The sequence below is a fragment of the Stegostoma tigrinum genome, chromosome 3 (assembly GCF_030684315.1).
Source record: "Stegostoma tigrinum isolate sSteTig4 chromosome 3, sSteTig4.hap1, whole genome shotgun sequence".
NCBI lineage: Eukaryota > Metazoa > Chordata > Chondrichthyes > Orectolobiformes > Stegostomatidae > Stegostoma > Stegostoma tigrinum.
The window spans coordinates 14,344,089-14,356,136 of NC_081356.1; the positions used below are offsets into that span (position 1 = coordinate 14,344,089).

General features: G+C 40.7%; 1 protein-coding gene across 1 annotated transcript in view; it reads right to left on the minus strand.

Moving 5' to 3' along the window:
- Positions 1-3,272: 3,272 nt before the first annotated feature.
- The window catches only part of LOC132209503 (serine protease inhibitor Kazal-type 2-like), a 42,016-nt gene continuing 33,240 nt past the window's right edge, over positions 3,273-12,048 (minus strand). The window contains exons 3-4 of the mRNA XM_059645026.1: positions 7,167-7,276; positions 3,273-3,356 (exon numbers count right to left, since the gene is read on the minus strand). Of these exons, the coding sequence (XP_059501009.1) occupies positions 3,311-3,356; positions 7,167-7,276 (156 nt within the window). The 3' untranslated portion in view covers positions 3,273-3,310. The remainder of the gene's footprint in view (positions 3,357-7,166; positions 7,277-12,048) is intronic.

Here is a 12,048-nt window from a genome sequence, read left to right on the forward strand (position 1 = left end):
CGAAAGTGTCGGAGGATGATGCGTTGTATCCGGAGGTTGGTGGGGTGGTGTGTGAGAACGAGGGGGATCCTCTTTGGGCGGTTGTGGCCGGGGCGGGGTGTGAGGGATGTGTTGCGGGAAATACGGGAGACGCGGTCAAGGGCGTTCTCGATCACTGTGGGGGGAAAGTTGCGGTCCTTGAAGAACTTGGACATCTGGGATGTGCGGGAGTGGAATGTCTTGTGGGAGCAGATGTAGCGGAGGCGGAGGAATTGGGAATAGGGGATGGAATTTTTGCAGGAGGGTGGGTGGGAGGAGGTCTATTCTAGGTAGCTGTGGGAGTCGGTGGGCTTGAAATGGACATCAGTTACAAGCTGGTTGCCTGAGATGGAGACTGAGAGGTCCAGGAAGGTGAGGGATGTGCTGGAGATGGCCCAGGTGAACTGAACGTTGGGGTGGAAGGTGTTGGTGAAGTGGATGAACTGTTCAAGCTCCTCTGGGGAGCAAGAGGCGGCGCCGATACAGTCATCAATGTACCGGAGGAAGAGGTGGGGTTTGGGGCCTTTGTAGGTGCGGAAGAGGGACTGTTCCACGTAACCTACAAAGAGGCAGGCATAGCTGGGGCCCATGCGGGTGCCCATGGCCACCCCCTTAGTCTGTAGGAAGTGGGAGGAGTCAAAAGAGAAGTTGTTGAGGGTGAGGACGAGTTCGGCTAGGCGGATGAGGGTGTCGGTGGAGGGGGACTGGTCGGGCCTGCGGGACAGGAAGATCCCAAGGGTTTCCAGATCTAATTAGGCAGTGGAGGAAGACAAATGAAATAGTTGTCAGCAAGCAATTTGTGGCAACAATTGAATATCTATGAATGGAGCTAAGTGAAAACAATCCCAATTGGGACAAGAGGCATCAGAGGCAGAGGATGTGATCTACATTTGCAAAAACTGCAAAACGCCTAACAATGGAGACAATTAGTGCATTATGATCACAGTCATAGAGGCTATCAGTCGGAAATGGTTCATTTTATGCCATGACCAGGGCTGAAACCTGATTGAAGAGCTTCAGAGTTGTGATCTAGCAGGGCACCAAGGCAGCGATATTGCACAAAAACAAAGTTGCTGGAAAAGCTCAGCAAGACTGTGAAAGGAAAAAGAGAGTTAACATTTCAGGTCTAGTGACCTTTCTTCAGAAATAGATGTTTATGGATTTCAGAGAAGTGGAGGTTGGAAATTGGATAATGATTTGAAAGGACTTTTTTCAAGTAAGAGGTGGTGACAGGAGTTTTGAAAGGGAGAGGTAACTGTTGACATTACACATTCACATGCATACAAGAAGGGAATTTGTATTGGCACCAGTTTGGTGGGAAAGGAATCAAAGGATGACCTTGGATCTTGAATTTCAACGGAGCAGGAGATTGGAAAGAAGTGAAGGATGTCAGTTTAGGGTTAAGGCCAGGGGAAGTCTAAGGAAGTTTGCCCGAATAGTGAAAGAGTGAGGAGATAGGGCTGAAGCAAAAGAAGTGAGTCTCAGTCAAATAAGTCCTGAGCTAAGATAATAAAATGTGAGGCTGGATGAACAGGCCAAGCAGCATCTCAGGAGCACAAAAGCTGACGTTTCGGGCCTAGACCCTTCTTGGCCTGCTGTGTTCATCCAGCCCCACATTTTATTATCTTGAATTCTCCAGCATCTGCAGTTCCTATTATCTCTGATACTAAGTCCTGAGCTCATTGCTTTTACTGTTGGGGATCAGGGAGGGAAGAGATATTTTACAAGGATCATTGGTAGTAGATAAAAGAAGCAGCAATTATCTTAGTTTTCCAATGTTGTCTTGTAACTTTCACTATGGCCAAAATTCTTGAATCTGCAGCCTGTGTGGCATTTGAAGAATAATTATTCAATCATCTTATTTGAAATGAAATTCAGGTCTGAAAAAAAGGCATTTCAGAGGATGCAGAGAAAAAAAAATCGTGAGAATGAGTCTACAGATGAGGAACTTAAGTGGATAGATTCAAGAAACTGGGCCATTTCTATTCGGAGAAAAGAAATTTAATAGAACAGATTTGATGGAGGTGTTCAAATAATGATGAGTTTGGAAAGAATAAACAGGGGCAAATTGTGCCCTTTGGCAGGAGAATTGAGAACCAGAGGACAACAATTTAAGATAATTGGCAAAAGAAGCAACAGATATGAGTAAAAAGGTTTTTAATACACTGACTGGCTAGGATCTGAAATGCACCACCTCACAGTGTGGTGGATGCAGATTCACAGAAAAGGTCTTAAAAAAAGAAATGGATAATTATCCAAATAAGTAAGAAATTACAGAGTTATGGGGCAAAAGGCAGGGGTATGGGTCTAGGGAAGTCAATCTGATAGAGAGCCAACACAGACAGTGCAATGACAAAAGCAGAAGTTGCTGGAAAAGCTCAGCAGGTCTGGCAGCATCTGTGAAGAAAACCTCAGAGTTAACATTTTGGGCCTGGTGACCCACCTTTTCTGAGGAATTAATAGGACCTGAAAAGTTAACTCTGATTTTTTTTGTCACAGATTCTGCCAGACCTGCTGAACTTTTCCAGCAACTTCTGTTTTTGTTCCTGATTTATAGCATCTGCAGTTCTTTTGGTTTTTATCCAGGAAGTACAGTGAATGGCTTCCGTCTGTGCTGTAAGCACTCTTTGTTTCTGTAACAGTAGCACCAATAAAGCAAGGTTAGTTCATCTTCAATTTAAATTCTTCCTCTGACTAGTTTGTGGTAGTTTGGAATATTCTTTGTAGGATAACCCACTAAGCCAACTAAGTAATTAATTTCAAGGTAACGAATTTTAAGTGTGTTGTTTGAAGGGTGTATGATTGATCTCATCAATTGGAATCCCTTTTAAGACTGAAAACTAAGCAAGTGTACTACAGTGCCACCTCAGGAACAAGCAAAAACAACAGCTTCTATTAGTACAATGTACAGTACAAAAGAAGCAGCAGCACAATTGTGAGGAAATAGTAAGAATAGCAACTGTCACTGATATATATTCAGGTTCAGAGAATGAAGAAGCACATGCATGTTCACCACATTGGCTGTTTTTAAAATTATTTATTGACAAGTCTTTTCATTATGACTGTTGCAGTTGACATAAGGTGGCTGATTGCTTGGTTAATCAGCAAGTCATGAAGATGACCTTTCATGTTCCTGGTCAGCACTGCCAACGAGCACCTAATCAGTGAATCAGCCCTCAGAAAGAAAAGTCAAATATGTTAAAAGCACAGAGATGGAGACTGGTTCTTGTTAATCGTATTTCTTCTTTTCTCAGCTCAAGGTTCCCCACTGCTTAGTTACTTTCTGTTCACTTCAACAATTTCCATTCTTCCTTATCTTCACATTCTGACTATATTCCCTGGAGATAGAGGGAGGAAATGCTTTAAGCAAGGACATCACCAGTGGAATGATCAGAAGAATGACATGGCTGAGATTACATGCAATGACTATATTACTCCAAATTTAAGACAATAACCCTAAAAATTCTGCTTGAACAGTCTTCTTGTATAACACTAGAACAATTCTTTTCAAATAGGCCAGAAGATTGGCAAGGGTGCTGTTTCTGTTCAGCTCTTACCCCAAAAGATTATTCCTCTGAATTTCCTTGTGTGATTTGGCCATTCCACCCAATGAATTATAATCTAAGCAAACAAGGACCAGTGACATTGCTGCCTGAAGCCTTTTTGTTCTCAATGGATTTGGTGAGTTGTAATTCTCATAAGGACTACCATGGAGTCAGGATCAGCCAAGAAAGATAAACATTATGGGGACCTTTGATCCTTTGTTATGAAACTTGAGTAGAACTGATGAAATTTGGGAGAACTTGTTCAAGATGTTTTGTTACATCAAGCAGAAATAGCCTTCTGATTCCCTGCAACAATGACAGGCAAATTTAATCCCTCAGCATCCAATGATGGCTTTCCAGGAGCAGGTAGACAGTGAACATACCCTTTGTAAGTCAAGTTTAATTTAGATAAATGTGAGGTGCTACAATTTGGAAAGGAAAATCAGGATAGGACTTATACACTTAATGGTAAGGTCTGAGAGTGTAGCCGAACAAAGAGACCTTGGAGTGCAGGTTCATAGTTAGTTGAAAATAGAGTCGCAGGTAGACAGGACTGTGAAGAAGGCATTTGGTATGCTTGTCTTTGTTGTTCAGTGCATTGAGTATAGGATTTGGGAGGTCATGTTGAGGCTGTTCAGGACATTGGTTAGACTACTTTTGGAATACTGCAATACCAGTCTCCCTGCTATTGGAAGGATGTAGTGAAGCTTGGAAGGATTCAGAAAAGATTTACAAGCATCTTGCCAGATTTGGAGCGCTTGACCTACAGGGAGAGGCTGGATAGGCTGAGGCTATTTTCCCTGGAGTGTCAGAGATTGAGGGGTGACCTTATTGAGGTTCATAAAATCATGAGGGGCACAGATAGGGTAAATAGACAAGGTCTTTCTCCCAGGATAGAGAAGTCCAAAACTAGAGGCATAGGTTTAAGGTGAGAGGGGCAAGATTTAAAAGGGACCTAAGGGCTTAACTTTTTCCACACAGAAGGTGGTGCATGAATGGATTGAGCTGCCAGATGAAGTGGTGGAAGCTGGCACAATTACAATATTTAAAAGGCATCTGGATTGGTATATGAACAGGAAGAGTTTAGAGGGATATGGGCCAAATGCTAGTAAATGGGACTAGATTAATTGGGATATCTGGTCAGTATGGACGAGTTGGACCGAAGGGTTTGTTTCCATGCTGTAAAGCTCAATAATTCGATAATGATGTGAAAAACTGGATGTTCACAGCAACAGCCTTTGAAGGTCAGATTTACAGACCAACTTGCCATCTGACAGGCTGCAATGTGAAAATGCTTTAACCACCTTCACATTAGGTTATTGCATGGTTAGTCCCATTCAGCATGTATTTTGTGAGCACCCACAGCACATACAATGAAGGAAGATACAAGGGCACCCAACAAAATAAAAACCACTGCTGGGTGTCAAAAGCTCTTGTCTTCATTTGCTGACAAAGCCTCAAGTAGGATTTCACCTACGTATTGTTTATCACCCAGCCATTGAACCAAGGGCTCACTCCAGAGTCCTTGTAAGATGTAGGAGCATGTGTGCACTCAAATTATTGTACTTTTGGTATAGGTCAGCATCAGAAGCTGACAAGTCAGTTACTGTGCAACAGAAATTCAGAGTAAATCTTACGCTGCCAGATGATTTTAAAAAAACTCTCTGCTGCTTTAGTTTTTATCCCTGCTCCTCCACCCTTACCTTACATAGTTATAACGTCCTCACAGGCAAAAGTTAAAGGGAAAGACTTTTGTAAATTCAAAAAGAAAGAATTGATGCAGCGTGTTTTACGATTGCAAGACATCACAAAGTTAGTGAAGTACTTCTTTTGAAATTTAGTTATTGTTCTAAACAATGTAAGTGGTATTTATACCCATAAGCTTCTAATTCAGAGGTAAGAGGCAGCTATCCTTGACATTAAGGACAAAGATTATCAAACTTTTTTTAGTGGAAGATGAAAGGAAACATTGCTAGGAGATCCAAAAGGGGATTTTTAGCACACAAACAACTGAATGTGCTTGAAGTGGATGAATACGTTAAAAACCACCTCCAATCCACCAACTTTATACATTTTTGAGACAGAGCGAGCGGGTAGACAATAAAACCCCTTCCGTAAGGCTGGTTGGTAATTTACACGTCAATGAAGTATCTAGCCTCTGTCGTAACCAGCTTTGTAGGTTTCACAGTAGGCATTTGAGTGCAAGGATAGCTTCAGAGAGAATGTAAATGCCTTCACCACCATCACCCTGTCACCCATTCTGAACTATTACTAGACCTACCTCTTCCTGCAGCATGCTGTGGTGTGTTCCCTGCCTGACTGTAAGCCAGATTGTTCAGGACACTGGGAAACTCAAATTCTCTGTTGCTCACCTGAAACTCCACCTGTCTCCTGGTATGATCTACCCCTATTCATAAGCATGACTCTACTGTTTGTGTAGATCAGTCAGGTTTAGACTAAAAAGGTCATGTATTGTAGAACTAGAAAAAAATTGTCATCCTTTTCACAACCTTAATTTTGGCATCACAGTTTATGAGGATTATCTAAGTCCCTAGAAGGGAATGCAGAGAAGATTTGTGACTAGACATAGGAAGGGATTGTTCTTAAGAGCAGTGAAGTTTGTTGTGCACAGATTAGATGGGGGCAACCATTCCCTCTAGCTGAAAGGCTAGTAATAAAGATGTAAGGTATTCTATTGTGGGATGTGGGCATCATTGGCTAGCCGGGATATATTGCCCATTCTTCATTGTCCTTAAGATAGAACATAGAGAACATAGAACAGTACAGCACAGAACAGGCCCTTCAGCCCACAATGTTGTACCGACCATTGATCCTCATGTAAGCACCCTCAAATTTCTGTGACCATATGCATGTCCAGCAGTCTCTTAACTGTCCCCAATGACCTTGCTTCCACAACTGCTGCTGGCAACGCATTCCATGCTCTCACAACTCTCTGTAAAGAACCTGCCTCTGACGTCCCCTCTATACTTTCCTCCAACCAACTTAAAACTATGACCCCTCATGTTAGCCTTTTCTGCCCTGGGAAATAGTCTCTGGCTATCAACTCTATCCATGCCTCTCATTATCTTGTATACCTCAATTAGGTCTCCTCTCCTCCTCCTTTTCTCCAATGAAAAGAGTCCGAGCTCAGTCAACCTCTATTATAGGAAAGATGTGGATGCTTTGGAGAAGGTTCAGAGGAGGTTTACCAGGATGCCTGAGGAGTTGTAAAAAGTGCTGGACAATTTTGGAGATTAGTACATTTCCCTGACCTTATGGTGGACTGAACATCATTGATGAAGCAGCTGAAGATTGATGGGTTACAAGGGCATTACCTGAGGAAATCCTGCAGAGATGTCCTGTGAATGTTTCACTGACTCACCATGAGTTCAACTAAAAGCAAAAATGAAACAGATGATTTTTAAGCTGGGTTTCATTATGGGATCGGACTTGTCCAGGATTATGAAAAACCCTACAACACATGGATGTCCACTTCAAGTAGTGAGTGCATTACCTCTTTCTCAATAGCAATAAATGATGGGTCTTGCTGCTGACATCTATGTCCTAAAACAGAACTCTCAAAGAAAATATTTGACTTCTTACCAATTGTGTAAGCACAACATACACTCGTTAGGGAATGTTATTTCATTTGTTCCACAGACTGGGTCCCGAATCCTTGAGCATGCTCTTGTATGGTACTGCGCACAGTTAGGCTGAAACAAAAAGAAGTAAACTAGAGGCATTTTCAGCAATATACAAAAACCTGGAATAATGATCAACCTCCAAGAACAATTTTAAATTACAAGATATTACTCCTCACTTAAAAAAAAAGCCAGGAGAAGTCAAATACTATAAATAAATATTTAGGGTCTGGAAGCATTTATGGAGGAACTGAAGTCAGTCAGTGTTTCATTTTAAAATGAATTCTTAATCATATCTGGCATTTACACATCATCTGCGAGGTAATAGAATGTCCCAAAATACTTCACAGACAGATGTGATACAGTTCCAGAGATATTAGAACAAGTGATCAATATTTGGTTGAGCAGGAAGATGATAAGGAGCATTTTGATAGGAGGCAAAGTTAGGCCAATAACAGTGGGGAATGGGGAGATTAGAATGAGTGAGGGGAACAGCAAAACTGAGACAGCCGATCGCCAGCCAGCAATTACCAAATAAAGGATTTAGAGAGAGTAAGGAGCCAAAGTGAGGAGTCCAGGTAGAGAAGGTTGGTAAAATAATCTGAGCAGAGGAATGACTTATGCATGTAGAAATTAGTATAATGACAGAGGTTATGTATGAAGAACTCAGCATGGCACAAAGCTTAAATTCCTTGAGATGGAGTCAAAAGGGATGAAGGTCTATGCTGTGAATGGAGCACTCAGTCAGAGAGATAGGGCTGAAGGGGAGGAGGAACTGGGATGGGAAATAAAGGAGTGGGGAATGTATAAGAATGTACAAGAAAGCAAAGTTAGAGGAGTGCAGATTTCTTGCAGAATGTAAATCCGGATGAAGTTTTTTAAAAATAAGGAGGAATGAAGCCATTTGATGACAAGGATGTGAATTTTAAATCGTCACTTTGCATTACTTTTCACTTCAATGCCACTTCACTTTAAGGAGGCCCACCAAGACATTTCACTCTTCTCTTTGCTGGGATTTCAGTTCATTTCATCTTTCTTGTTCTCTTTCATTGCTTTCTACTTCCCTTCCTGTATTTAATTACACATCTACAAAACCCACTTCCACTGCCACATCATCTTCCTGAGTAACTAGGTCTGGCTATAGTTTAGTCCATGTAGATTCCACCAATGATTACAATGATCTCCTGAATATTCAGAATTCCTTGAACTGCTCTTCTCAGTATATCCTGAATCCAGTCTTAATACCACACACACATCGCCATCCTTGACATCCATCTTCAACAAAATCTTTTGATTCTACCTCAAAACAATCAAGTTCACAGTACATCCCATCCCAGTTCCATTTGCCAACATTTTGTGCACTTACTTAACCTATCAATATCCCTCTGCAAAATGTTTGTATCCCCCTCTCAACCTGAATTTCAACTTACTTTAGCATCATCTGCAAATTTGGCTGTGATACACACATTTCCTTCCTTTAATTCATTAACATTTTTATATAGTTGCAGTCCCAGCACAGATCCCTGTGGAACCACACTGATCACAGTTCGCCAACCTGAAAAGGAGCCTCCAACTCGCAATTGCCATTTCCTGCCCATGAGCCAATTCTCGATCCATTGTTAGAGATAATATGAACTGCCAATGCTGAAGAAGAAACTAAAGAAGGGTCCAGACCTGAAACATCAGCTTTCCTGCTCCTTTGATGCTGCCTGGCCTGCTATGTTCTTCCAGCTCTGCACCTTGTTATCTCTATCCATGGTAATGTACAACTTCCAACAATATGGGTGCTTATCTTATGACTTAACATTTTGAGAATTCTTTTTGTCGAGCCTTCTGAAAGTCCAAACACAACTGGTTCCATTCTATCCACTGTGGATGAGACTTCCGCATAAAATTCTAATAAATTAATTATTACAGAGACAGTAGGAACTGCTGCTGCTGGAGAACACAGCAGGTTCATCCAGCTCTACACCTTGTCTCAAAAAATTAACTAGCCAGGCGCGGTTTCCCTTTCATGAGGTCATGCTGACTCTGTTTGATTATGTTATGACTTACCAAATGTTCTGCCATTTTCTTAATAGTTGATTCCAAGACTTTCCAATAAAAGATGTCAGGGTAGCCAGCCTATAGTTATCCATGTTTTGTCTCCCTCCCCATTTGAATAAGGATGTCAGTTTTAGCAGTTTTCCAATCCATTGCTACTTTTCCAAAAATCATTGGATTCTGGAGATGTATAATAAATGCATTCACTATCACAGAAGCTTTATGTTAGGATCCTACAATGCAAGCCTTTTGTCCTATTAGTTTGTGTAATACTACTTCTTTAGTGATGTTGATGGTGCTTAATTTCTCCCCTGTATTCATCAATCTTAATGGAATGTTTAAAGTAATTTTCACCACGAAGGCTGAAGCAAAATATCTGTTTAACTCCTTTGCCATTTCCTTGATCCCCAAAACTGTCTCTCCAGATTCATTTTGTAAGGGTCCTATATTTCCTTTATCTCCCTCTTCCTTTTTATATATTGAAATAAGCTCTGACTGTCAGTTTCTTTATTCCTCCTAGTCTGTCCTTATTTTACTTTCCCTGTCTTTATTGTCTTTTTAGTCCTCCTTTGCTGGATTGTGAATTTATCCCAGTGTTTGGGACTGTGACCAATTTTAGCCTCCGTATGTCTTTTTTTTCCCCAAACTTAATTCACTCCTTAAAGCTTTCTTGGTTAGACTTGGTTGGTTTATCCCCCTCAGAATCTTTCCTCCTTACTGAGACATATTTTTGCTGAGAGTCATGAGTTACCACTTTAAATGTCTACCACTGCTTGCACCATGTCATTTCTGGTAATTTATCCACACTGTTCACTTTGGCTAATTCCATCCTAGTTTCATTGAAATTACCTTTACTTAAGTTAAATACAGTTGTTTCCAACCCAAGTTTCTCACTCTCAAACTGAATACTAAATCATATTATGGTCACAACCTCCTAGGGGATGTTTTACTCATATTATTTATTCAACCTGCCTTATTAACTATTACCAGATCTGAGATAGCCTGTTCCCTGATTGGCTCCATGTCACATTGTTCTAAGAAACTAGCCCTAATGAGTTCCAAATTCATCATTGTAGTTACCTTTTCCAATTTGATTAACCCAAATCAACAAGAAGATTAAAGTCACCCATAATTATTTTTCTACTCTTTTAAGATGCTTTTAGTTTTTGATTTATAGCCTTTCCCACAATGTGGCTCCAGTTTGGGAGCCTGTAAACTACTCCTACCAATATCTTCTTTACCTTCCTTTTTTTGGACTCTTATCTGAGATCATCTCTCACTACTGTCCTCATTTCATTTCTTATTAATAGTGCTACCCCACCATGTTTTCCAACCCTTTTGTCTCTCTGAAAGGTCAAATCTACCTGATTGTTTTGTTCCCAGTTTGGTCTCCTAGTAACCATGTTTTTGAAATGGCTATAGATCATATTCCTTTACAGTAATTCCTCTGTATGCACTTGAGCTTCATTTCTGAGCATCCCCATGAATGATGAAATTCACAGATATGGAGCCTGTTAAAAATTACAAATATGCAAGTTTGCCTGCAGGTGTTGAATTTTGTTGCTACTTACTTTTTGGCACAGATGGGAAATTCGTGAGTGATGAACTTGTGGATGCAGAGGAATTACTGTACGTCAATTTGCGCTGTTGATTCATCTACCTTATTTCAAATGCTAGAGCTACTGTGTACAGTTTGTCACTTTATTAAAGGAACTGTATATATTGATGGAAAGTAACTCAAAGAAGGTTCAGCAGGTTGGTTCCTTGGATGATGGAAAGTTTGAGCAGATTGGCTCCATTCTCACTAAAGTTTAGAAGGATAAGACATGATCTTATTGAAATGATGAAGATTCTGCAGGGGCTAGGCAAAGTAAATGTTGTGACAAACCTAGAACTAGGGCACTATTTCAGATGAGGAGTCTTCCATTTGAGATAGACATGAGGAGGAATTTTTCACTCAGATATTCAAACTTTGGAATTCTCTCCCCCTCAGAGCAGTGGAGTTTGGGTCATTGAATCCATTCAGGGCTAAATTAGACAGATTTCAGACCTACAAGGGAATCAAAGAATATGGGATGCAAGTAGAAAAGTGGAGTTGAGCCCATAATTAGATCAGATATGGTTTTTATTAAATGGTGGTGCAGGCTGGATGAGCTGAATAGCCCATCCCTGCTCACATTTCCTATGTTCTTATGTTCATCTTAACCTGAGTGGGTAGACAAGAGTATCAGTGTTACACTGAAGCATTGATCTGAATTCTGTTCTTTGGACAGGAGCTTAAACACACAACATTTAACTGGGAGGCAAAAGTGCTGCCACTGAATTAGAGTCAACCAGTGATGCTGATCCTTAGTGTTAGAGGGAAGAATTAGAGGCACACAATAAGCAAGAAGACAAATTTTAAAGGAAAGCTTTGGAGTAATATAAACAGCAGTAGAGTTTTGTGATATAAAGGTGTCAAAGGATTTTGAGCAGAGGCAGGTAAATGAAGTTGTGGAACATAGCCATGGTCTGACTGAATGACAATTCTGGGTGAAGGAGATGAATTGCCAATATTTGTTCCTGTACAAGTTGCTGAACTGGACAGAGAAAGTAATGTCATTGCAGCACTGAAGAATAGTCTAGTTGTGAAGAGCAAGTGTTTGTCTGCACAAGAATGTGATTAATATTTAAAGAATGTCAGGAAATGTGGTTGAGGTCAATTGTTGAAATCTGAGGTCAAAAGGAATGAAAGGCTATATTCAGGGAAACAATTAGTGATCTTATTTAGAAAAAAAATTAAAAAGTGCTTTTCAGGTGGT